The sequence below is a fragment of the Panthera pardus genome, unplaced genomic scaffold (assembly GCF_024362965.1).
Source record: "Panthera pardus isolate Hobbes unplaced genomic scaffold, ASM2436296v1 HiC_scaffold_17, whole genome shotgun sequence".
NCBI lineage: Eukaryota > Metazoa > Chordata > Mammalia > Carnivora > Felidae > Panthera > Panthera pardus.
Genome location: NW_026526732.1, coordinates 29,840,600 through 29,868,005, shown reverse-complemented (window position 1 = coordinate 29,868,005; position 27,406 = coordinate 29,840,600). Strand labels below are relative to the sequence as shown.

The following is a 27,406-nucleotide window of genomic DNA, read 5'->3' as shown; positions in this document are numbered from 1 at the left end:
TCCCTTCCCTAATGTTCATCTGTTTTGTATCCTAAAGTCCTCATATGAGTGAAGTCATTGGATATTTTAAGACAAGTATTATTAATCATAAAGATTTCAAGACGATATTGTATTATGTAGTATTATTGCTATCTGCATAGCTTTAAATCAAGCATATAATAAAAACATAAAAGAACAAGAAGACTTAGTGGTGAAAGGTGGATCTTGTAGCAAGTGACTCAATTTCACAGAACAACCAAAGCACCAAGAACACCCTGATTTTTCCCTACTGGTGAAGATGATCTGACTTACTTAAAATGTGTTTGGGACAAAAAGTACAATCACATGAAAAACTCAAATTCATGGACTAATTCAGATTGCAGAACAGTCTACCTGCCCTGAACCCAATAGCACAAGAACCAAAGAAAACCACCAAAATCTAAACTCAGAAAGTGTCAATTATAACGGAATATATTTAGTTTTTCTCCCAGTCTTATGAAATAAATTCCAAAGACAGCAATCAAATTGATTTTATTTTTTACTTGGTCTAAGTATTACTTCTATCTCTTTGCTCATGGCAAGCCCAGCATCTTACCATATGTATACGTATGTATGTATACGTATATAATGTGTGTATATATTCTATATACATAATGTATGCAACTTTGTAACAGTCTGGATTAAAAAAACCCCTCGTTGTAACAGCTCTGATCAGAATTTGAACCTACTTCAGAGGTTGAGGGAAGAGAGATAAGACTGAATTGTATATCACTGTTAAGTCAATGTTATTTTTAGTTATTTATCATGACCCTGACATATGAGTAACAACATATTGTCATGTGTAGGTCTTACCAAACCTGCTTTTAATAGTCTGTTCATCATGTGAAATGGATGCAGAAGGTTTGTCTTAAGTAGATTTAACACTGTCCCTGCCATCTTTCCTGCTGTATTTCTGTATTACAGTAACTGGCACATTTAAGCCCTTCTTCATGTTGCAAAGGTGGCTTAAATTGTGTTCAAATCTTATGAATCCCAAGTTAATAGAGTATCCACATTACAAAGTTTTAACACTTATTAAAGGACACTTATTTAATTAGGACCAATATTCCACTTCTAAACACCTTTACTCACTCATTCCTTGGTCTCAGCAGCAGCACGCCATATGGGTAGTTACTCATGGAGGCAAGAAGGAGGAGGAAGAAGGTATCTCTGTGAGCTGTTTTGTTTCATTTCCTTGTTTAACAAAAAAGCCCCCACGGCTGTGATACCACCAGCCCACAGCACCCCCCATCATCCACAAGGCCAGGGAGCACGACTGCCCTTCTTTCCCTCCTGTTCACACACACCTCTCAAGTTGTTTTGTGACTTCATCTCCTCTTCACGGTACCCTTGATTTGGAGAGGAGGGGATGAGGAGAGGAAGATGAGCAAAGCAAAGGAGATGAATGAAAAGACCAGAATCCAGGGGCTCCTGCTTCCCAAACCCTCACAGCTTCTTAGTGAGGCTTTTAAAATTAGATGCAGTGAGACTTAAACATGAAAGGAATGATTAACGAAATGATTCTAAGTGCCTCCACCGATCAAACGGGAGATTTACCAAGAAGAAAACAACTCATAAATAGCTTTGTAAGAGAAATGGGCCATGCAAACAACTCATCCAAGTATTTCTGTAAACTTGAAGAATGAATGTAAAATTAGGTAAATGTTCAACCAAGGTCTGTTGTAGGTAGCACACAGGTGAGCTTTAAGTAAGGCAAATTTATGGTATCGTACAGCTCTATATTTATGTGTTTATAATACCTTCTGATATCTTCTTTCTCATATAATTAATATCTACTGTTTATTTATACCCACTTGGTAGAAATTTTTTAAAAAGAGAGAGGAAAACAACAACTAGAGCTGGTGGCTAAATTGTAGTCGTGGCTCTGTCATTAGCTTTCCATGTGGCCTGAGTAGAAGCCATTTCCCTTCTCTTGGGGTCTGTTTTTTACTTGAAAATGAACAGAAGGGGCTCCGAATAAAAGCGTGATCTATCACAGCACCATTCGCGTATTTTACAGATGAGGAAATGGAGGCCCAGACTCGCCAAGGCTACAGAAGTCGCCCAAAGGCTACAATTCTGGTTTTTCAAACTGATTTAACAACAAAACTATTTTTCAAAGACAGTTTTGCTTGGACGCCTCATATAGAGACACTTAAACGTGGAATTAGTCTAGGTGAAGTTAGGTTTGGTGGCCTGGCAAACCCTGTCTTCCCAGCTCTACTCCCCAGAGCCCTAAAGAACAGGGTTCTACAGAGGAGAGTTTATAGACCACAGGACTAAACAAGTTCTTCCAGATTTCCTCTGTTGCTAAAATTCTGTTTCCAGGAGCACAATTTTACGATTTTATATATTCCCTTGATTCTTTGATTTTAGAATTTATTATTCGTTATGTGAATTGTATTTGATGCTGAATTATAATGATAATGATAATGAATTATAATGCCTTGAGGACAAAATAGTCCCGTGCATTAAGATGCGGTTTCTGGAAGTATATAAAAACACAAAGTGAAGGTTTTCGTTTTGGTTCGTGATTTGTAGTTTTGGGTACTAACTGTGCCAGTTAGAAACAACAACAGGTATTTATGAAACCCCACTCTGAGCCAGGCACTGTGCTAGATGTCCTGGGGGTACAAAGCTGAGGAGGCTATAGGAATTCATGACCTAATGGGGAAAGCTTTACATACAACCAACAAGGCAGAGAGGAATAAACATTACGATGACGATAAAAAGGAAATGTGCAGAAATAAAGGAACAGAAGCCTTGAATCGTAACTGGAAGTTTTTGAGAGGGATTCACAGAGGAAGGAGCATTTAGCTAGACCTTAAGAGATCTCAGGAGATCTGCTATTTCACAGCAACATCCTTCCCATGCTCTTTCTTAAGTTCACTCTTGACCAAAACTGGCATCCCTTAACCTTCTACCCTTTGTCCTTTCCATTCTTTACAAAATCTCTGATCTCATGGACTTAACCAGTATGTTTAGCAAATGACTTCCAAATCAATACCATTAAACCAGATCCAGATCTTAAGTTTTCTCCAAAATGACTTGGCAATAGCTAGTTTTCAGCAAATTTTGTAAACACAGCAGTTTTTTCCAAAAACACACTTGGATCTGTAAATTTTCATCAGAACTACCTGCAAGTCTGAGTTTTCAGCAAATCTCTCCTGAGTTCCATAGATGTCTGCAAGATATCTGTAAGTGACTGTTGCATAGATGCCGCCAATTTCGTGGAGTCTCAGACTGAAGTTCTTCTACTCTTATACACTGGGGTGTTCAAACTAGAAACCCAGGTTTCTCCTTAACCTTCACATGGATTTAGTTCACCAAATCCTAGTTTCTCATTGTATTTGGCGTGGATTATTACAACAGCTTCTCCTGGTCATAGTTCCTTCAGTATTGCTTTTTTTCCATTTTTTTCAGAGCTTCTAGAATGCACTTTTGAAACAAACAATTACATAATCCTTTGGTGACTCCCTACTACCTCCAGGATAAGATGCAGCTTTTTTTCTTTTTTTTTTTTAAGTTTATTTATTTATTTTGAAAGAGACAGCATGAGCGGGGGGACGGGCAGAAAAAGAGGCAGAGAGAGAGAATCCCAAGTAGGCTACACACTGTCAGTGAGAACCCGATGCGGGGCTCGAACTCATGAACCATGAGATCATGGCCTGAGCCAAAATCAAGAGTCAGGCGCTTAACGGACTGAGCCACCTGGGCATCCCTAAAATGCAGCTTCTTAACATGCCATAGGGACCTTCTTAAATCCTGTCTCCTTGTTCAGATTCAGCTCTTTTTTAAAAATATATTTAAAAGGTTTTTTTGATGTTTATTTTTGAGAGACAGAGAGAGAGAGACATAAAGAGAGAGAGAGAGAGAGAGACAGCGCAAGCGAGCATGAGTGGGGGAAGGGCAGAGGGAGAAAGAGGGAGAAAGAGGGAGACACAGAATCTGAAGCAGGCACCAAGCTCTGAACTGTCAGCACAGAACCGTGTGGGGCTCAAACCCACGAACTGCGAGATCATGACCTGAGCCAAAGTTGGACACTTGACCAACTGAGCCACCTAGGTGCCCCAGCTCTTTCTGTTTTTAACTTTTCATCCCAACCTCTAGACCTGATGAAATACTTGTGTGGCCCAAGTGTACCAGGCCTTAGTATGTATCTGTTCAGTCTGCCAGGAATGCCTTCCTTCCATAAAACTCAATTTAGAAATCAATTCCTCTGGAAAGCTTTTCCTGACCTCACGAAGCTTAGGTCAGGAATCATTTCTATTTGTTCTTCTTGCATTTTGTACAGCAGTCTACTGAACTCTTGTGCAGCAAAACTCCCAAATGTCTGACATCTGCCAGCTCTTTCAAGAGGGAACTCCCTGAAGGTGAGGGCAGATGATGGGCATGACCAGAGATTCCAGAATGATATCTATATAAAAACTTCTAGGAGGCAGTTAGAAATACACGTGGGGGATTCAGGATAGGAGCCAGAGTTACAGATGTAGAGTTTGATACATCTGAGAATACCAAAGTAATATCCAAAACTATGGGGCTAGAAGTGATAACCTAGACAAAAATATGTGAGAGAAAAATAAAAAACAACAACAAAAAAGATGCAGCAGTGTACGTCTCAGACAAGGCTTGAAATATAGTGGCTGGTGAAGCCAGATGAAAAAGTAGTAGTAAGTTCAGCGCTGAAAGGAAAGAGAGAAACAGCAGAGAGACGGTAGTGTTAATGACCCAGGACATTGCGGGTATGGAGTATTTCTTTACATGGTCTGTTATTTGCTGGGTTTGGTCCTTCCTTCTACTCTGCATTTCATTCCTTGTCCTTTCCCCCTGTGACCAGCTAGCTGGCTTTAAAATTTTTCTGTTGAGTATTTCTAGCCACTTCAGGGCTTTTGCACATGTGGTTGCCAGTGCCTCAAATGTATCCTCCCGCCTACCTGGCCCTCTTTTTTTTTTTTTTTAATATTTATTTTTGAGGGGCGCCTGGGTGGTTCAGTTGGTTAAGCATCCGACTTCAGCTCAGGTCACGATCTCACGGTCTGTGAGTTCGAGCCCGTGTTGACAGTTCAGAGCCTGGAGCCTGCTTCCGGTTCTGTGTCTCCCTCTCTCTCTGCCCCTCCCCCGTTCATGCTCTGTCTCAAAAACAAATAAACGTTAAAAAAATTTTTTTTAAAAATATTTATTTTTGAGGGAGAGAGACAGAGCATGTGAGGAGAGGGGCAGAGACAGAGAGAGGGAGACACAGAATCAGAAGCAGGCTCCAGGCCCTGAGCTGTCAGCACAGAGCCCGATGTGGGGTTTGTACCCACGAACCTTGAGATCATGACCTGAGCTGAAGTCAGATGCTTAACCAACTGAGCCACCCAGGTGCCCCTAGACTATAACTCCTATAAAAGCTGGAAGGGCAATTTCTGTCTAATTTGCCATCATGCTATCCAGACAACATCCCACTGCAGTGCCTGGAAAAACAGCAGGCATTCAATATGCATGTGTTAAATGAGTAAATAATAAGATGCCACAGGAGTCGTGGAGCAAGGATGGGGGTCACGGATGCAGTAGGAGCTAGAAGAACGTGGAAGGGAAATGACCAGAACCACCAGTGGAGGCGTCAGCTGTAGAAAGAAGGGGGCTTCCTTTTTTATCTGAAAGCAGCTGGAGAGGGAAGGTGAAATTACAGAAATACAGAGACCGTAGAGATGAGAAGTGGAGAAAATTCATGTTGGGGGACTTCTCTTCAAAGTCAGCTTGGAGTAAGAGGATGGGGCTGGAGGGATGTGAACATCTCTGTGACACAGCACAGACAGAACGGGGCAGGGAGTCAGTCAGGAAGAATGAAAAAGATGATCCAGACCATGGGCCTCACTGAGTCTGGGAATCACAACCATGACGCAGAGACAGCAAGACAATTACATGACTTTCCTCAGCAATGCTAAAATGAACAGTCAGTTTACCCCCAGACCTAGGGACCGGTAAGAGTAGTAATGCTAAGTCACACACTCCACATACTGTATGTATCTGGCATTCAACTGCTAAATAATTTCGCCTTCCAGGACTTTATTTCTGGCTGGTCTAGAGTAACCTGATTTGGGGAGAATGAAAAATGACTGCAGATGACCGGGGAGGCAGGAAACATCAGAATGCCACCCTCTCTCTCTCTTTTTAAATTCCTGCAAACTAAAGAATCATTTGGGTCATCCCCCTCCTCATCTGGGACTGAACTATTCGCTAGAGATGGGAGATTAAAGAAGGAAATTGGAGAGACTCATGGAGACCTGTTTTATGAAGTCCATCGCACCCAGCCCTCTATCCACTGCTGAACATCTGCTGTGTGAGCATGAGCACCATCACTGCGGTCTCCGACGGGGGTCAGGTCTGACGTGGAAGATTCACAAACATCTCAGCACAGGTGCTCCTATTTGTCTGTCTGACCTTTCCATCACTCAGTAAACATTCACTGGATACCTGCTTTGTATTAGATGCTGGGGATTCAATTCTGAACATAGTCCCTGCCTTCAAGGAACATTTGGACTTTTTATTTCCATCCAGAGAGGAAGAAAGAAATAGAAGAAAAAAGTCAGACACATGAGTCATGCTAGAAGCAGCAGGTTGTATTTTTTTTTCTTTTAAACCAGCTTCCTTTGCCTGACCTTCTTCTTCATCTTTATTATAAAGACTTAATGGGTTTTATGGAACAACTATGTACTTTTAGGAGAGTTTCAACATACAACTGATCATTATTTATGGATTGCCTATTTGCGAATTCACCTCCTCACTACAGTTCACTTGTAATCCCAGATCAATACCTGCAGTGTTTTTATAGTCATTTGAATACGTGTGCACGTGCAGGGTGGTGAAAAATTTGAGCTGCCTGATGCACACAATCCCACTTGGGGCTGAAACACTAGAAACTTCTAAAGCTTTGGCATGTTTCAAATGTTCTGCCTTATTTCAGCTCTCATACTGTAAACGAGCATCCTTTTTGTGGTCTATTTACTGCTATGTTTTCCACATTTTTGTGTTTGGCTTGGTGATTCTGCTGTTTAAAAATGATCCCTAAGCAGCATGTTGAAATGTTGTCTAGTATGACTAAATGCAAGAAGGCTGATGTGCCTTAGATGAAATACATATGTCAGATGATCTGTGCTCAGGCACAAGCTATAGTACTGTTGGATAGGAGTCCAATTTTAATGACTCAACAATATATATATTAAATAAGGTGTCTTTACACAGAAACACACACAAAACTAGGTTATGTATTGGTTGGCTGATGAAAATGTGGTGGCCAGAGGCTCACAGGACCCTAATCCGGTATTTTCCCTGGAACACTGGTTCAGTATTCATTCACCATTTCAGTGTTCATGGTGAATTCAGAGACCATAACTACTATGAACAATGACAATCCGCTCTATATTTTTCGGTATGGCTTCTGTGTATCTACAAAATTACTATTTTACTGTTCTTTGTTGCTACCTTCTCTTACTCCTGACATATCTATGAAGTTTTTGGGAGCTCTGTCCCAGTCAAATCATAATAATTCATTGAGAATATTCTCTATGTAAAGTACTAAGATGCGGGGCTTTGAAAGGAACAACTGGGAAGTTGATTCCCATTGGTTTCACACAGCTATGTGTAATGCTTTACAGGCTGCTGTAATGCGTCAGGTCAACTTGAAGTTTATATATCCAGAGATCAAGGGATCTGAAGCACATACGTTATTCCTCCAATAAGGCTGGAAGAACATTTGCTAGCAAAATTCCGTAACTCTTGTGTCTCCCAGGGAGGCTTTCAGAAATATAAAGGAGTATCTCCCAAAGATTAGCATGTTTAGGGTAGGATCTGGCACCAGGATTTTTACACAAGTGCCCCAGGTGATTCTGAGGCCTAGCACTTTGATAACTATTAATCTGGCATAAATCAAAATGGCAATTTGTTGGGGTAGGAGAACTAAGGACTAATTTTTGATTTGGTGTCTGAAGCTTAGTGAATATAGCTTAGTAACCAATAAGCATGGATTATGTGATCTCCTCCCTTGTTTTTTTCCCTTCTTCCGGCTTGAATCTCGATTCTTACCAGCCCTACCCATCAAGAATTTCAATTGCCCTCCTGATAAACAATATTAAACAGAAACGGCGAGGCTGTGTCTCATAATTTAGTAAGGGAAAACGTATGTACAAATAATTTGGCACTGAGGTAGCAGGTGACAAATGTAGTAAGAGACCAACAATATGCCATGAGATTATGGGGGAAAAAGACTTCTCTGACCAAGTGGAGGTTCTGGCCAGTCTGTCTGCACTCCAATCTAAATGAATGATTCCTTATTCTTCTTCATTTCAGTATGTGTACATATGCATATGGATACGTACGTATCTATATTAGTTTGAACAAAATTGTTCAGTGATGTTCCTTTTAACTTTGCTCTTTACATCATTTTAGTAGGTTTATATCCATTATACCCGAGCACAAATCATGCTTTTGTTTTAACAATATTTATAATGTAAAATTTATTAGCTATAACAGATGAAATAATTATACATGGCATTTGTGGTTAATTACAAAAGTTGTGATAAACAATGTGACCCAGGGAAGCCTGAATGGCTCAACTGGTTAAGGGTCTGGCTCTTGGTTTTGGATCAGGTCACCATCTCATGGTTTGTGAGATCAAGCCCAGTATTAGGCTCCACACTGACAGCACGGGGCCTGTCTGGAATTCTCTCTCTGCCCCTCCCCGACTTGTGCGTGCACGCGTGCACACATGCACATTCTCTCAAAATAAACAAATAAAAACTTTAAAAAAAATAAAAAAGTATGACCATACTACAAGACTGCTCAAATGGGGAAGTGCAATATGAAATGTAATTTACACTTATACCTGCCAGTGAGTTTCAGGACAGGACAATATATAGCCTCATGATCTCGGCCTAGGCATGTTTTCTACTGTAATCTTGGGAATGATACTGCTTTTAGTCAGTCGCTCCAAGATGGCATCACTTGGGCAGAGAACACTTTCTTACAAAGGAGACGTCAACCTTTGGGAGGTCTATCAAGCATTCTATGTTCTTTGTAAGACACAGAAGTGTGTAACTGAGGTCGCTACTTCAACACATCCACGGTAATGGGGAAGCATAAATAGGGGTAAAAAACCAACCAAACAAACAAACAAACAAGGCTCATTTAGCACAAAAAAGTTCTGTAAAAGAGTGATAAAAGAAAAACCGTTTCAGTGTATTGTATTATATGCAGGGTTTGTGCAGATAAAAGAGACTTTTAAATAAAAAAAGTTTCTTTCCTTTGCCAACTAAAGGAGAACCGTGTTAAAATTAGAGATCATTATGGCATTATTGGGGCTGCTGCGTAATAACAAGAACATGAGCATATAGTTAATTTCTAAGGCAAAGGAAATAAATGGTAGTCAAGAGCTATCTAAATTTAAGTGAGGCATTTTATATATACTTTTCATGTTGAGCCTCACCATAGCTGGATACATCTTTATGTGAAGCTATTATTTATAAGTAAGTAGGATAGTCTATAACTCCATATAGTGTATATGCGTATAGCTTGCCAAGAATGGAAAAATGAAGGCAAAATTTCCTTAACAGGACCTTACAATAAGAAGAATTGTAATTGAAGGAAAAACACACATATGTATGTCACAATATTATATATTATATATGTATATTTTTATTACAATAGAGTAGTTCTCAACTGGAGGGGATAATTTTGTGTCGCAGCGGAAATTTGGCAATGTCTGGGAGGCATTTTTGATTGTCACAACTGGAGAGATTAGTGTTTATGGCATCTAGTGAATGGGTGGACAGAGGCCAGGGATGCCGCTAAACATCCTACAATACACATTCCCTCAAACAAAGAATTATCTGGCCCCAAATGCCAGTGTGCCAAGTTTGAGAAACCATGGAGTACTTGACAAAACACAAGAGGACAGCAAAGTCAGAGTATCAGAGAACTTCAGAAAAAAAGGACATGCTGTTGTTGAGTCAGAAGACAGGGTGACTGATATTAATCAATTCTGCCAGTATCTAAAGGACAATTTACAACCTGGAATGACTGGTGGCAAGTTCTCCCAACAAGATCTTACATATTTTATTAATTTTATTAAAATAAGTATTTATTTATTTATTTTGAGAGAGCGAGGGGGGAGGGGCAGAGAGAGAGAGAGAGAGAGAGACAGAGAGAGAGAGAGAGAGAGAGAGAGAGAGAGAGAGATGGACAGAGAGAGAATCCCAAGCAGGCTCCACACTGTCAGTGCAGAGCCTGACGTGGGGATCGAACTCACAAACTGTGAGATCATAACCTGAGCTGAAATCAAGACTCTGATGCTTAACTGACTGAGCCACCCAGGCACCCCAACAACTTACACATTTTAGATCGGTGACAGATTATTAGATGGATGTTACTGATACCATCGTGAAAAGCAAAAGGAAATACCATATTATTCTATCAAACAACACTTACTGTCATAGTAAGAGTGAGTAATGGGCCAAGTAAAACATTGGTTTGACCGAGTACAATATCACTTATTTTATATTTTTAATGTATACTCATCCATTCAAAGATTGAATGCTACATCTGCCTTCTCAGAGTCATGAGGGAATGTCCTACAAATTCTTACCAATGGCTTCTTGGAACAATTATGAAATCTTTCTTGAATTTATATTATTCTCTAAACTGGGTTTTCAATGGAAGCTCTACATAAGAAACCGAAACGTGATAGAGGATGGGCTCAGAGACTCAAGTCAGGTGAATCATCAGTGGGTTGCTAAACTGGAAAACAAACTTGCCCTTATGTAATTTTGTGTAAATTTTAAGTAACGGGAGTTAAGAAGACATCAAGGATATGACACATTCCCCGAACTAAGTTTTGGGGTGGAGGCTACAGGGGGATTCTCTCACAGCCCCTTTAATTTTGGAACCACTGGCAATGATGGAGGTCCTGGACCCAGGCTAGATAAGCTGAGAAGACAGGCTGTCAGCGGTGTCTCACTCTGCCGGGGTTAAGAGACTCCTGGAAACACAGAGGGGGACTCTGCCCCAATAGCAAGCAACACAGCTGAGGGGCTGAGGGGAAGAGACAAGGCAAAGCGTGTCAAACACGCTGGCTGAGGCAAAGGTGTAAAAAGGAGAGTGAGTAGAGAAACTGGTCACCAGACCTTTAAGAAGGTCAAGGCCATACGGTTTCCTTTCAGGGTAAGAGAGATCTCGGAGGCTTTGAGAGTTTCTCCGTGTAGAACATTTAGGAACATTACTTTTGAAAAAGCAGAGTCTGTGGGCGTGAGGTGACTCATACTCGCTTTGCTGTCACATCATCAGGGTCCACTTACTTTCTTTGCTCTCTCTCTAGGCTAATAGAAAATTTTCAGTTGTAGTCAATGGTTTTTGAAGTTAATATTCTTCTCAAAATAGTTATAAGGTATTGAAACAAATTATAAAGAAAAATACACATCTGTATCGTCTGCACCAAGATTCTTCACAGGACACAGATAAGTACTCTGGTTTTAGATTTACTTGTAAGTTAAGATTTTGATTTCATGCTCTTCAGATGAAGGAAGAAAACTAAACATTCCTGAAATTTTAAAACAGATCCAAACACAAATTAATTTTCTACCTACTTAAAATAACAAATTAGGGACAAATCAACTGTATTTTGTTTGATAAACCAAATTACTAAAGTTAAAAAAAGACATAAATTGATACTATTCTTTAGCAATAGGAAGGAGGCAATATTATGATTGTATTTTCAATGATTTAGCATACATTAATTAACTTCTGGATATCTGAAAAATCTGCTTCAACATACCAAAAAAACCAGTGCCTATTATAAACATGTTGTTGGATTAAACATAATAAAATCATATTATTTCTGTGGTTAAAAATAATTCAGATGCACTCCTGGTACAAGGACCAGTAAATGGAAATTTTTCTTTTCTATAGGAAGTGATTTTTGAAAATAGTGACATATAGCCCAGTTAATTCTGGCTTAATGAACTGTCTTCTTTTGGGATGAAGAGGGTAAATGAGAATTAGAGATTCCGTAGATGAAGACAGACACATGTACACTGAAGGCAGCTAATATACTGCCTACTGTTTTTCTAAGAGGTTGACAGAATTATCAATTTAAGATTTTGTGTGTATTGTATGCTTGGCTGGAAGAGGTACTACTATGGAGTTACCTGATGCTTTTGGGTTTTCTGTTTTGCTTTGGACTAGACAAGAAGAGAGTTGTTCCTGAATAAAACTGGAGTATCATGCACTTTGGTTTAGGGGTCAGCACTTTTGAATAAACCCAGCCTACTCTCACTAATTCCAGATGCTCAGTAAAATACTGAACAGAATTAAAACACTCTTCTCCTCATGGGAGAAGCTGAGCTATAACGGATATTTTTAGAATTACCTTGAAATAGCAAAACTAATATTATTCTTTTAATGAGTTTTTAGAGAAAGACAAAAACATCACAGTAATTTCTTTATACTCACAAAAATAATCTGACATTCCTATACATAATTATTACTATACACCTGGAATTTGCACAAAAACATACTTGGTTGTATCAATGTTGAAACATTCATAAAGTAGAAGATGCTTCTCTGCTTTGGGTTTCATTCTTAGCAAAAAAATAAGCATTTTCTGAAATCTAAAAAAAGGGGGCATTTTAGGAACTAAAAAAAAAAAAAAAAGAAAACTGGGCATTTCAGTACCTTGAAACTTAAAAAAGAATCAGAAGTATCTGTGCTAATAAGGAAAGATGTCCAGGATATACTGATGGGAAAAAAAATCAGAATATTAAGTATGATCCTAGTTTCACTGAAAAGAAGAACAGACATGAATAAAGATATGCATGCTCATATGTGCAGACAACATTTTTAACAGGATATGGAGGAAACTGTTGGAATGAACACAAATATTAGCCAGACAGAGGGGTTTTATTTTTCACTTACACTATTCTTTATTGGTTAAATTTTTAAAACTATGAGCATATACTACTTTTACAGTCAGACAACTTAAAGTTATTAAAAAAATTTTAAAACAGGAATTTTAACAGCAACTTTTCTCCCCAAATAAATGGATGACATAGGTTAATAATTAGGCTAGTAAAAACAGAGAGCCTAAGAAAACAATAAGGTCTAAAATACAAACACAAATAAACCAAGGTTGTCAGCACTATTTTTTTCCCCAAGCTTCTCAGTTTTTTCCTCCCTGATAGCACCAATATTCTTCCTTCTATTAGATGCACATTCACAGCACATCCTGATAAAAATGTTCTGGAGTGAGCCTGAGGAAAACATTCTCCTCCTCTCGCTCTCCTGTGGTATAGGTAATGGCTGATCTGTCTGGGACTCTCTGGCCTATCATGGAGAGTCACCACCTCAAGCCCTGTGCCCGCCTCCCGCCCTGGGAGAGCCAAATGCTGCCATCACCCACTGACACTGCAGTGAACCAGATGAAATGCTGGAATGTACCCGGGGCTTTCAGCAACAGAACAGGTGTGTTCCACTTGGAAGGACTTACAGGATTCAGCAGCTGCCAAGCTATTAAAAGGTATAATTTTACTTCTTATTCCATAGTTTGAATAGAGATAAGTTCAAGAAGAAAGAAAACTACTGAGGTGGTTTCCTTTTTTCCTTAAAAAGTACAGAGAATACAATTCTAAAAACTTCCACATGGAGATGGGCCCCATGAAGCAAACATAAAACAGGAATGTAAAAACCAATGTGACACGAAACGTGGCTAGCTGTGCAGGTAACAGCTGTCTGTGCTGTTGACTAGGTGGTGGGGACAAAGGGGCACTAGCCTGAGAACATGAAGTCCGAGCTCCTAATTAGGAGTCATTCTGAACAAAACTCTTACAACCTTTCTGGATCTTGATTTCCTTATCTGTAAAATGAAGGAATTGACTAGAATCACCGTGGATGATCTCTAAGGTTCCTTCCATGTCATCAATTCTGTAATTCTATGAACTTAGGACCCTCCCCTCCCCAATTCTAAGCACTTATCAGAACTACTTTTCATGTTCTTCTTTTTAAACATATCTTCTATATGATAATAAATATAAAACTTGCACATGAAATTAAACATCTGATAGAATTTGTGGCAGGATCTTGATAAAATCAAACCATATATATTCTGATAAAGGACTCAACTGAAGAAAGGCAACTATGCCAGGTGCTAAGGAAGCCTGGTTACACATTTCTCAAGGGCTGGCCATCTGCATCATGACTCAAAGTGTACCCAAAGCATTTTGATTACCTGGGACAACATTACTGTTTCTTCTTTTACATAAGCGTATATCATTCCTGATACCTTCTCAGAGAGGGAAAGTAAAACATTATCTACCTATATACCTGTTATATTCCTAGGAGAAAAAACATGTAGGACTCTATTCTAACACAAGAATCCAGTCTGAGCAGATAAAATGATGTTCTTCAACCAAAGAAATCTATGCATCTTAAACGTTAAAGGCCATTTGAGTTCCCTCTCAACATGAAGACTCTTCTCCTCTCTTGCCCACATGGAGTCTTATCCTCTGCAACTTCCTTGCTTTACCTATTTTTATGTTTTTAAATGTTTTACTTTGCATGTCTGCAAGGTCCTTGAGGTCTGTTAGAACTAGACTTTGGGCGGTAGTGGGATTAGCCTGAGGCAGACCTCAAGGGTCAAGACGGATATCTGAAGAATTACTCTGCTGGATTATAAATACAAAGATATACATGAATCATGGACATCAGTCTGTGAAAGGAAAAAGCACACAATATTTTTTGATGAAGTGAGTTATTCTAAGTGGAGAAGTAGGGGCAGAGGTGAGAACTGGGGACTCTGAGAAGCAGGTTAAGAGGTCTGTATCCATAGGAACACAGGTGCATCAGGAAGAGGTAAGGGCAATACCAACATCCCAGGCAGCCAGTAAGAGCAGAATTAGTTCAAGGCTACTGCACACAGACGTGGGGGTTGAGTAACCCCAATTTCAAAGGTCAGCATGATGTGGAGTCAGGGATACCAGGAAGTCACTAGAAGTAAAGGTTATGCCTTTCATAGCATCTCTACGAATATTGTGAGCTATTACGATGACTCCCTGTGCTGATGTTATAAATGCTTTTTTGCATAAAATGTCTTTAGGTTGTAAATGTACATTAGTATCTTCCTAAATTCTTAACCCTGGTGCTCATTTACAAACAATGGATAATATTGCACATGTAGCATTTGCTCAAATACCTTACCGACCCTTTGAACTGTATCCCCTGTTGTCCCCATACTGTCACAGGTGACCACTGTCATATGTCCTTGCTGTATTTGAAACTGGTACTTTACCTAGAAACATTTTTTTTTCAGTTCTTTGTAGCACAGGCTGTTCATTCTTATATAACCCAACCATGAATCCCAGGGGCCTGGAGTTAACACATGCCCCCTCTTAACTCTCTGTTGTTAATTTTAGGCTATTAATACTTTTTTTTTTGAATTTTTTTTAACGTTTATTTATTTTTGAGACAGAGCATGAACGGGGGAGGGTCAGAGAGAGAGGGAGACACAGAATCGGAAGCAGGCTCCACAGGCTCCGAGCTGTCAGCACAGAGCCCGACACGGGGCTCGAACTCACAGACTGTGAGATCATGACCTGAGCCGAAGTCGGTCGCTCAACCGACTGAGCCATCCAGGCGCCCCAATACTTTTTTTTTTTTAAAGTAATCTCTACACTCAATTTGGGGCTCGAACTCACAGGATAAGAGTTTCATGCTTTACCAACTGAGGCAGCCATGTGCCCCAAAGGCTTATACCTTCAAAACACTCTTCCTTGGATGCCTTGACACCTGACTACACCACTCCCTATTTGTCTTTGTAGTTGTTGCCTCAGACCTTGTGGTTACTCTAACACAATGGTTCTCAATGTTGGCTGCACATCGAAATAATCTGGAAAGCTTCTGAAATCTACCCATGCTGAGATCCCACTCCAGAGCAATTAAATCACATTCTGGGTGTGGGGACAAGTATCGATGTTTATTTTTTTTTAATTTCTTAGGTGATTTCAATGTGAAGCCAAGAGTGAGACATCTGTTCTAATGTAAGAATCAAGGACATCAGCTCTTAGGTCACCAGTGTCCCCTTTATCCCAACTCTTGTAACCATTATAGAATTTTAAAGTCCAAGAGAACAACCTATTCACCACTCTGGGTCCAGTTCCTTGACCAACTCAATTTTTACAATGTGTCCTTCTATTCACTTCAGCTCTTATACGTGCTCTGTGAATTTATTATAACCTCAGTTGCCTGACATCTGAAATATCAAGTAAGCAAAAGAGTCTGTGGGCTTACAGGGCATAGTTCCAACTTTTTTTTTTTTTTAAGATTTTATTTTATTTTATTACTATATATTTTTAATGTTTATTTTTGAGAGAGAGAGGAGAGAGAGAGAGAGAGAGAGAGAGAGAGCGCACGCTGCGGAGGAGCAGAGAGAGAGGGAGACACCGTATCCGAAGCAGGCTCCAGGCTGTCAGCACAGAGCCTGACGTGGGGCTCGAACTCCCGGACTGCGAGATCATGACCTGAGCCAAAGTTGGACGCTTAACTGACTGAGCCATCCAGGTGCCCCTTAAAGACTTTATTTTTAAGTAATCTCTATACCCAATGTGGGGCTCAAACTCATAAACCCAAGTCAAGAGTGGCATCCTCCACCAAATGAGCCAGCCAGGCATCCCCAGCTTGTCACCTCCTTTAGGGTCTGACACTCTGCCTCCACGTGGGCAGGCATGGCTTACCGCAACCTTGCAGAGAACCCTGCTTCCTAAGTGGGCCAGTCTTCTCCTGATTCCACATCCTTTTCAATCTGGCAGATCCCCCACGGTGTGTCTGTCACTCTGGTGACGCTCTTAACAACACTATCAAGTCTCTTATCCTCTCGTGCTTTATCACAACTGCCCTGGTTACGTATCGAACCAAATATACCTCCTCCACTGCTATGGCCCGCATGCTGAACACAACTGAAGGAAAAAATCCAACTACACAGAATTAGGCCACCTACATTTTCAGAGGACACAAACAGCAGCTCTCAGCACCACTCAGGAACCTCTCTAGATGTCTCAGATGAGCTCTCGTGCCTGCTCTCTTTACAGGCATTCTAAGGGTCACTATTCTTCCTAACTCCTTTGGCCCTCACTTTTGAAGTGGACCTCTTTTCTGTGGTGGAGAACATAATGCCAACCTTAATTTCTAGACTTCCACCCTACCAACTTATTTGTATCTTCACTGACATTTACCTGTCTCAGAGGGGCACTGCTCTAAGTTCAGCCTTGCTGATATTTTTGGCCAGATGATCCTTTGGTGGTGGGGGAGTTGTCCTGTACATTCTAGATGTTTAGCAGTATCTATGACAACAGTACCCCCCTCTATGCATGTATTTGTAAAAATATTTCCAGACCAAACGCCTGCCAAATGCCTCCCGGGAGGCCAAATCACCTTAGGTTGAGAACCACTGCTCTAAGCCAAGGCTAATCTATCAACCCGTCTTTCTGATAAAAACCTCCTGCTTCCTCCAAGATCTATGTGTGCTTTCTTTATCTATTTGCGACCTAAACCTGCCCATTGCTTTTGTCTCCTTAGTATATAGTTTGACACGTCACTCCAGTATTTACACAGTCACTTGTGGAAGCGTGTCGCCCTCCAGACACAGTGGGAATCTTTTTTTCCTTTCAGGTGAAGCTCTGGGAATGACCTCTATGAGTTCCCTTGCTGAGGCCCCATTCTACTCTTCAATCCCGGCCATACTAGTTGTCAATCACTGATACTTCTGCACAGGTGCCAGGGCTTCCGGATTACCAAATGCTTCCACTGCCGAACTGACTGGCTGTTTCTGACATTGCTGACCATACCCTCCTTGAACCTTTCTTCTCTCCTGGTTTCCAGGGCACTTCTTTTTTTCTGGTTCCTTCCTTCCACTCGATTATTCTTTCTTAATGTCTCCTCTTTCTCAGATTCTCCCTTAAATACCAGTGTTCACTTGGGATTCTGTCCCTGGCTTTTCTCTCAAAACTCTACAACATCCCCCCCTCCCCCGCCACCCTTCCCCCCCCCCCCCCCCCGGGCTTTCTCCTTCATTACAAGCTTCTACTCTTCTGATAGAATACAATGCATACACTAACTCCTCCCCACGTGATCTGAACCCCTACCTTCTCTCAAATTCCAATCCTGCATGTCTGACTTCCTAGGGACTATTTCCACCTGGGAGCACTACAGACACCACTAACAAATCAAGATCTCTAAAACTGAACTCATCACAGGCTCCTCGTTACCACTGTCAGTCTCTACGCCCCCAACTATTCCTCATTCTTTTATTATTTCCGTGGTACTACCCTCCAATCAGTTGTATAATAAGCCAGGGCCTTAGCACAATCCTAGATTTCCAACTTCCCTAATCATATTCAATCAAAAAATCCTATCAATGATACCTTACATCCTCCCTTGTTTCCCCACTAGTTCAGGCTTTTATATTTTGTTTCAGTGGTTTCCTAATGAATTTCCCTGACCCAGGTCTTAGGTATCTCTGATCCAACCACTGTGTTGCCACTAGAATGTATTTTTAACAGACAAATCTGTCCATGTCACTCCCTGGATTACCTCCTCTAAGGGGATCCCCTCTGTCTGATGCATTTACAATGTAAGCATCTTAGCAGGCACACTAAGCTCTCCGTGGCCTGGCTCTTGCATTTCTCCTCTCCTTCTCCCCATCAGACCCCATGTTCCTCAAACATAACCATACCGTACCACAGTTTTCTCAAGTTGTTCCCTCTGCTAGATGTTTTTTCTAAGATCATCTAACTAGCATATACTTTTTCATCGTATAAGCCTCAGCTCAAGAATGATCCTGTCTGAGAACTCTTCCTGGACTCCCAGGGCACATTCAGAGGGTTTCTTCCTGTGTGTTCCCAAGGCACTGTGCACATAGCTTCATGATAGTTCCCACCATTGTCCGCTGGAATTGCCCTAGTCCGCTGGTGTCTCACCCACCAGCCTGCAGGCTCCTGACGGGCATATGCTTTGCCTACTCAATCCTGTTTCCATGAGGACGAAAAGAATGCCCAGCATGGAAATAAGCACTCAATAAACACAGGTTGAATGACTAAATGACACATGGACAGGTTCAACTGTCAAAAACTCTATCAGGAAAAAACAACAACAACCCTATCATGACATGGTATTTGTACAAAAAATATATGTCAGTTTAAGGAGTCAAGAAATAAAGTTTTAGGTTTAATAAGTAATATATATGATGGTACACTGCTTATTAAACTTTTCTATCGAAGTAATACTAACATCAAAAGAACAGACTGATATCCCCGGGGGATCAGATGGCACAGGCTAAAAAACATGACATTTCTCTAATATATCCATTTTCTTTTTTTCTTTTTTTAAATTTTTAAATTTTTTTTAATATTTATTTATTTCTGAGACAGAGACAGAGCATGAGCAGGGGAGGGACAGAGAGAGAGGGAGACACAGAATCCGAAGCGGGTTCCAGGCTCTGAGCTGTCAGCACAGAGCCCGATGTGGGGCTCGAACTCACAAACCGTGAGATCATGACCTGAGCCGAAGTCGGTCACTCAACCGACTGAGCCACCCAGGTGCCCCTATCCATTTTCTTTTTAGCTTAAAACATTCTGAATTCCTAGCAAGTCAAAGGAATGCTCCAGGAAAATAGAACATGTTTATTCTGTGGGCTCTAAGACCTCTAGCCTAACTGTGTACCCTCAGGCAGGTGGGTGACAGGGTCAGCACAGCATCAACACAGAAACAGCATCACACTTAAAGTCACAGGTTCCACTTGGGGTCCTTGCCCCACCACCTGGGCTGTGACCTGGGGTCTATTTTCATCCCTCTGAGCCTCCTCAGTTTCCTTATCTGGAAAATGGCTATTATGGCTACTAATATTATGATAATAATGATAATAATATTTGCCTTATATATTTCATAACGTAGGTGCCAATATTAAAAGAAACCATAATGAAAGCAATGAAGTATATAAGCATGAAAAATAAAGCTGTATTTTATCCAGAGAGCAAAAATTACAGTTCATATGCAATCCATATTCTTGAAAACATTTACCTTTTGAAGAGCTGAAGAAGGTTTTTCCAGTTTGGTTTTCTCCTTTGTGGTTAAAGGAGGGGATCGCTCCTTTATCTCTGGAGGCAGCTCTTGATACAGTGCTGGAATTGAACGAGGAATTCACGTCACAAATTGAGGAGCACTGACGCCAGGGGTGGGGGAAACAGTGAAGGGGGGGGCAGATATAAAACTAAAGGTATTGATAGTCACTTCCTTGGTGTAACAATAAGCCAATAAGCTACCTGGAACTTAATATTATAGTCAATTCATAGTTGCACACAGTAGTTATCAAAAGAACATAATTTATGATTGGAAAGTTTTGATCAGCAGGATTTGAAAAACATAGAAGGTGTCATTTTCACTTCTTATGTGGTCATGCAGATGCTTATCTCATTTTCTCTCAACTCACATTTACCAGGAACCTGCTACAGGCAAGGTTACCCGCTAGGTACTGGTAGAGGAGTTGGAAGAGGATCAAAAGACAGCCTTTGCTCTCAAGGAGCCTACAATCTGGTCAGGGACAGACGTGTTCACCATTGTAACATAAAACAGAATATATCATTATTCAAAAGAGAGACAATAAAGACAAGTTCTGATGTGGATGGCAAATGCTCAACGCAAGAAGTGGTAGGTATGTCAGACTCTGAAGAATAGGTAGGATTTTGCAGGCAGAGGTAAGGAGAAAGACTAATTTGGGAAGACGGTATGAAATAAATGAGCATGGGGCTAGGGCTATATACAATATTGAATCTGTTCACAGTCTGAGTCTAAGGTTCTGATAGTCTAAGATTATAATTTATATAATCTATTTACATACAGTGTTGACTCTGAAAAGCTTATGTGAGAATTTTATTATTTATTTATTTATTTATTTATTTATTTATTTATTTGGAAATTTATTGTCAAGTTGTTTTCTATACAATACCCAGTGCTCATCCCAACAGGTGCCCTCTTCAATACCTATCACCCACCCTCCCCTCTCTCCCATCCCCCATCAACCCTCAGTTTGTTCTCAGTTTTTAAGAGTCTCTTATGGTTTAGCTCCCTCCCTCTCTCTTTTTTTTCCTTCCCCTCCCTCACGGTCTTCTGTTAAGTTTCTCAGGATCAATGTGGGAATTTTAAAGGACTAAACAGAAAACATGTTTCAGTTAAATGAAAATCCTGGGCAACTCTGAATTGAGAGACATTGGTAAAATATACCTGATTGAAATCCTTAAATTATAAGATATATTAATTGGCTTTGTGTATGGGTTGATTTTATTATTAGGCTTCTTTATCTCTCATTGGAAAGGATGTTAGATGTCATTAAGTGAAGCTGTTCATGTTTTTCTTTCCAGTGGCTTAAGATACAAAAGGAGTAAGTTCTTTATAATAATGGGGTACTTCTATTGCGTTCTCCTAGAGGACATGGCTTTCAACTGAACGGTTGGTACAGAGTCTGTTCACATATATACACTCCCTTAGAGCATTTGCTTTGCATATTGGGCTTCAGATGAAGATAAAGGACAATTTCTCCTACTATTTTTAGAGTGGGATATGCCGCTGATGGTCTTTATTCTCTAGTGTTAAAACTGAGCAGGTGCGTTTTTGTTAAATTCAGGTATAAAGTAGGATAAAGGGGAAAAGAAGATAACCCCTGATGGAGAATTCAATCATTATATTCTCGGGTTTTCTGAGAATTTTTTGTGTGTTCTGTATAAAAGGCTTTTTCAAGAAGCAGTGACTGAGGCCAAAAGCAAATACCAATTACCCTGGGATACAATAAGGAATTATGGCAGTCGAAGGATGGTCACTCCTTGGAACATGGAATTAATTTCTGCATGCAGCCATCAACCACCACTGCAGTATGCTTCAGAAGTCTCACTTTGGTTATTATGGAACAGAAACCAATTTTCATGGATTTTTAACCCACTGTAGATCACATACCTATAGCCTCTCAAGATTCATAAGCCTAAGAGGTTATTTCTACAAACTAACTGTTCTAAACAAAATAACTACTCTAAAGTTAAAACATCTAATACCATCCTGCATGGAAATAAATACACCATCTTTTTATACTGTCAAGTAAAAAAAAATAGTTTGAATGTTTCCACTTTGTCTAGAAGAAACAGTGGATTATAATACCTCGTTAAAATTACAGACATACTGCAGAGTGACTGTCATTGGGCCGGCAGCTCTCTTGACTTGAAAATGGGAGTTACTCCTGCCAAACTGGGGCTGTTGATCTAGAGGGAAAGCCATCACTGGGAAAGGGAAGGAAGAACTGGGACATCTGAACCGATCTGCAAGTTACAAGTACTGAGCTTATGAAAGTGACTGGGAATTAACCTGTCCCGAAATTTCTTCTTTCCGCACTCTTAATTTTTCTCCACTGTGCATCCTCTTTTGAATATTAAAAGCATTTTTAAGACCTATCAATCATTTATTGCTCAGAGAAGAATTACAACAGTGGCATGGAGGAAATTAAGAATTTGTTATGAGGGAGAGAAGTGGGTAATTTTTGAGACACTTCGCACTTTTGAGGGGAGGACTTTGCTGAAAGCAGCAGATTAGCTGAGGGAAAGAGCTGCAGAGACCAGGAGCTCTGGAGACTGGGGAAGGGGGCCATGGGAAGTACCAGGGTGCAGACACGGTAATGAGAGGGGGTGAAAGAGAAGTAAATTCATCTGCGCCTAGCCTAGCACCCAGTTCTCATGGAAGAAACGATTCTTCCTCTTTTCCTTCGTCTCTTTTGCTCTCAAAATTCAGAACTTACATTAGGAATCAACAGTATTTTGTTCAGCCAGTTTGGGTTAAATGGGGTTTTGCAGACTAGCCTGAAAGTCAAACTGTTACTTATAATATTTTCTTTTTTGCAGAAACAAAGGACTTAACAGTAATGATTCAAAAAAGTGTGCTCTCAAGGCTGCCTGTACTACATTTTAAACCAGAACTATACAATTTTAGTGTTTCTGGAAGGAGGCTTACAGGTGACGGAGCTGAACTTCCTCATTTTATAGGAGGAAACTGAGGCATATTGATATTAGCTGTCAAGCAAGGATTAAAAGTCAGTTTCCCTGACCCCTGAGTATTGTGCTTTTGCACCAACCCATCCAGTGAACTGCTGATAAGAAGCATTCTTCTCAAGAAGCACTGCTCCCACTTCTCTCCTTTCTTCAGTCTTTAAACTGTTTTATCTTCAGGCTCTCTGTATTAGTTCTATTTGTACCTCTCCAATGCCTGCTAGGACATCTACAGCTCTCACAAACTCCTATTTAGAACTTCTTCTCCAGCTCATTTCCTTTGCCTCTCACAAATGGGGATTTAATTCACCCGAGAATGAAACAACCTGATGTGGTTCTGTTCTAGCAGGTACCAGCCAGGACTGAGGTATACAGAGTAAAAAAGAGACTGGTTCTCACAGGGCCTGTCAACTGAGAAGTCGCTGCGGCAAGAGATGAGCCGACATGAGTGTATGAAGCAGGTGGCCAGCACGTAGGGCTGAAGAATGTTGGTAGCTAGAGAGGCAGGTCCCCTGGGCTAAGTCCATGAAGGAAATATTCCAATCTCGGAATGTAGTAGCTTTCTAGTGCATCAGTGCCACCTTTTTATTTTTATTTTTTGCATCAAGAGAATGAAAAGCAATACCCATTGGTAAACGTATGCAAAAGTTACAGAGAGAGTAAAGGGTAGCAGATGATAAAATCTTGGACTATCAGTTATACCATATTAGTAAGCCAGGAAGGGAGCATAAAACTTACTTTCACTAGCCACATGATTAGCTGGGAAATAACCCTCCTGTCCCTTTCCTCTGCTGCCATACCACCAGTCCTCATTATCTTTGAAAAACACTCGGATAATGTCTCCGCGATGGATGCTTAGTTCATCTGATCGATTTGCTGTGTAGTCATAAAGAGCCACTACCTACGAGAGAGATAAGACCACCACAGCTTTATCACAACTGTACCACAGAGAAAACCCCCAACATTCACTTCCTCTTGCAGAAGAGCAGCTGAAACCAAAGCAGTACTTTGGTAAGTCTGAGGCTGTCTCAAGGTTTGCTAATGGGATCAGGGGTGGTGGGAACACAGCAGGAGAAGCAAGATAAAAGACTGCGGGATTGAGAAATGGTTAAGAGCATTCAATACACTAAGATTAGCTTCAAAATAGCAGATGTTAATTTTTTTTAAGTGAATTACTTGTGAAGCAAATAAAAAGAAGGCTCACACACCATTCACTCTCTTAGAATTGTCTTATACTCCCTTTGGATCCCATGCTCTGTGCTAAGCAGATGTAACTGAAAAAAAATTCCTCAGAACGTCAACAATTTTACAAACAACAAAACGTAATGAAACAGCCTGATTACATAACTTCATTGTGATCACTTGATCACTGTTAATGTCTCTTTTAAAAATATATTTTCCCGTGAACACATGCTTTTTTGGTATTTTATATCAAACTAAGTCTTTTGATTACTTTAAAAATACTCTTAATAAAGTTATTTTCACCAGATACAAATTTAAGAAGAAAAGTCTTTCTACAAGAATACTCTTTCCTATACTGTACGGTAGTCACTGTATTCGATCTTTTTATTTTTAAAAAACCCAATAAAAATGAATGGCTTGCACAGAAACTTAACAAATCCCTTAGAGCAGTTATAGGGATGAGGCAGATCTCAATCCATGTTATATGTCATGCATTGTGTAACACAGAACATAATATGTACACTAAAGAAGAAACGACTCCTTTTCCTACTTAAATGGCATCTGAAAATTAACAGGTTTTACAACTATATAAGTAATGGAAAATTATCATTACAATCCTTTGTGCATTTAGGTTACATACTGATTCATTCACTTAACAAGTGTTTACTGAAATCCTAATGCACCTGCTACTAGGCTAGGGGCTAAATATACAATAATAAATAGGACCCTTTCTAGAAGGGCTACCTCATTTTGGCTCTCCAGGAGAATAAAGGATAATCAGGAATTAACCAGGTGAAGAGACAGAAAGCATGTCTTGGGCAGACTGTATTGCTTGTGTGAGTCCAGGGAAGAGAAACCCAAAATATTCAATATGGTGGGAGCCTGAATTAGCGGCAAGAGCCTAACTAGCCAGGTGGGGGAAAGAGGGTACAGGGACAAGTAGGGGCTAGATCATGCACATTGTAGGAGCTCATGCTCATAATAGAGGCCATGGGAAGAGAGAAGGGTTTTAAGCAGGAGATTCCGTAACAGTTTACAAATCTCTTTGTGGTGCCTTTTAGTTTACAATATTTATTAACACATTAACCAGGATATTTTAATGGATAAATGTGGACTTACCTGCTGTCACTATATGGTATAAGGGCAGTAAAAATAATTTAATTCAAATGGTACAAATGCCATTCCTATTGTACTGCTTAGCACAGTCTGTAATAAACAATATGCTACACAGGATGTGGTTTCAAGTTTACAAATCTTTTATAACTTTTAGTGTACTGATGCCAAACTATTTATGTAAAAGTGGAACTTAAAAAAAATTTTTTTAATGTTTATTTACTTTTGAGAGAGAGAGAGAGAAAGAGAGCAGGGGAGGGGCAGACAGAGAGGGAGACACAGAATCCAAAGCAAGCTCTAGGCTCCGAGCTGTCAGCACAGAGCCCCATGCAGGGCTCGAACTCACAGACCGTGAGATCACGACCTGAGCCGAGGCCAGACGCTTAACCGACTGAGCCACCCAGGCGTCCTGTAAAAGTGAAACTTTTAACTCTTCCTTCCTTCTGTCTTCTCCAAACCTTTTCTCCTTTATTCTTCTACCTGGCACTGTCACAGAAGAAGAAAGCTAATAAAAATGTTCTGCATGCCTGCCACGGTCTAGGTACAATTCTAGCTGCTTACATATGTTCTTAGACAATCCTGTGATGGTATGAATTCTCATTTCAATTTTATAACAGGGATTTTATGTACCGAGAACTTTAGTAGCTTGTCTAAAGTAAACTATAAGGAGTTACTTTTTTTTTTTTCTCCAAAACTAAATACATTTATAGGACGTCTTTGTCTGGAATCAAACACACGAGGAAGCAGCAGAGAGAAGAAGGGACGAGGGACAGAGTTCCCCAAACCTCAGGAAAGAGCAGACGCAGTTCTGGGTGGCACCATGTAAGTGGCTGGCTCTGCAGAGAGAATCAAGACCTGGGTCACCTGCAGGCCTGCTCTTTCACGACACCTGATTTCCAGCCGCAGAAAACAGTGGGCTCCTCACCCTGGCACTGGTGCACCGACATAGCACAACGTGGGTGAATCTTATGGAAGGATGAGGTTGGTGTGTGCTTATTTATCAGGAGCCAGAGCTGGCTGCTCGGAAGAAGGGCAGGAGCGATTTGGCTCAGGCAAGAGAATCATTTATAAAATCCCGTATCAGGCATGGGTCCTTGGGTGGATTACTGACAATCTGGAATCCATCAACCTAGAGCCAGAAAACCTTTCCTGAATTCTCCACTATGGTATTTGATAAGAGCCTCTTCAGAGGTACAGGGGTCCAAAAGACCTCTAAGATCCTACATTTCAACTTGCCTGTTAAAGTATCCACTGATTATCCTCCTTACACAAATATTGCACACTTTTTTTTTTTTAATGTTTATTTATCTTGAGAGAGAGAGACAGAGACAGAGAGGGAGAGGGTGAGAAAGAGAGAATTCCAAGCAGGTTCTGGCTGTCAGTGCAGAGTCCAATGTGGGGCTTGATCCCATGACTGGGAAATCATGACCTGAGCCTAAATTAAGAGTCTGATGCCCAACCGGCTGAGCCACTCAGGTGCCCCTATAGAACACTAGTGTTACACAGCCCTCCAGTCTTTGTCACCCTCTTTGACCCTGTTATGGACTGAACTGTATGCCCCCCAAATTCATAGGTTGGAGCCCTAACTACCATGTGACTGTACTTGGAGATAAGGCCTTATGGAGGTAATTAAGGTTAAATAAAGTCATATGGGTGGGGCCCTAATCCAACAGGACTGCTGTCCTTATAAAAAAGAGGAAGAAACAGCAGGAACATGCATGCACAGAGAAAAAGGACATATGAGGACACAGTGAGAAAGCAGCTGTCTGCAAGTCAAGGAGGGAGGTCTCAGGAGAAACCAACCCAGCTGGCTACTTGATTCTGGACTTCCAATTTCTAGAACTGTGAGCAAAAAATTTTTAAGCCCTTAGTTTATTGGTACTTTGTTACAGCAGTCCTGGCAGATTGACCCAGTTCTACAACCTGATGGTGTCAGATGAATCACTCACTACTACCTGCCATGGCACCGCAAATGGACAACTTAATTCTACCCA

At 40.5% G+C, this 27,406-nt stretch overlaps 1 protein-coding gene across 10 annotated transcripts in view; it reads right to left on the bottom strand.

Moving 5' to 3' along the window:
* AHI1 (Abelson helper integration site 1) overlaps window positions 1-27,406 on the bottom strand; it is a 208,127-nt gene that overhangs the window by 22,314 nt on the left and 158,407 nt on the right. For 7 of the 10 annotated variants that reach the window (XM_053904459.1, XM_053904460.1, XM_053904463.1 and 4 more), the window contains 2 exons: window positions 23,856-24,018; window positions 20,116-20,216 (listed from right to left, as the gene is read on the bottom strand). In XM_053904459.1, the coding sequence (XP_053760434.1) occupies window positions 20,116-20,216; window positions 23,856-24,018 (264 nt within the window). Of the gene's footprint in view, window positions 1-1,325; window positions 1,368-20,115; window positions 20,217-23,855; window positions 24,019-27,406 lie in introns of those variants that run through there. The other 3 variants (XM_053904464.1, XR_008422887.1, XR_008422886.1) reach the window with 3 other exon arrangements.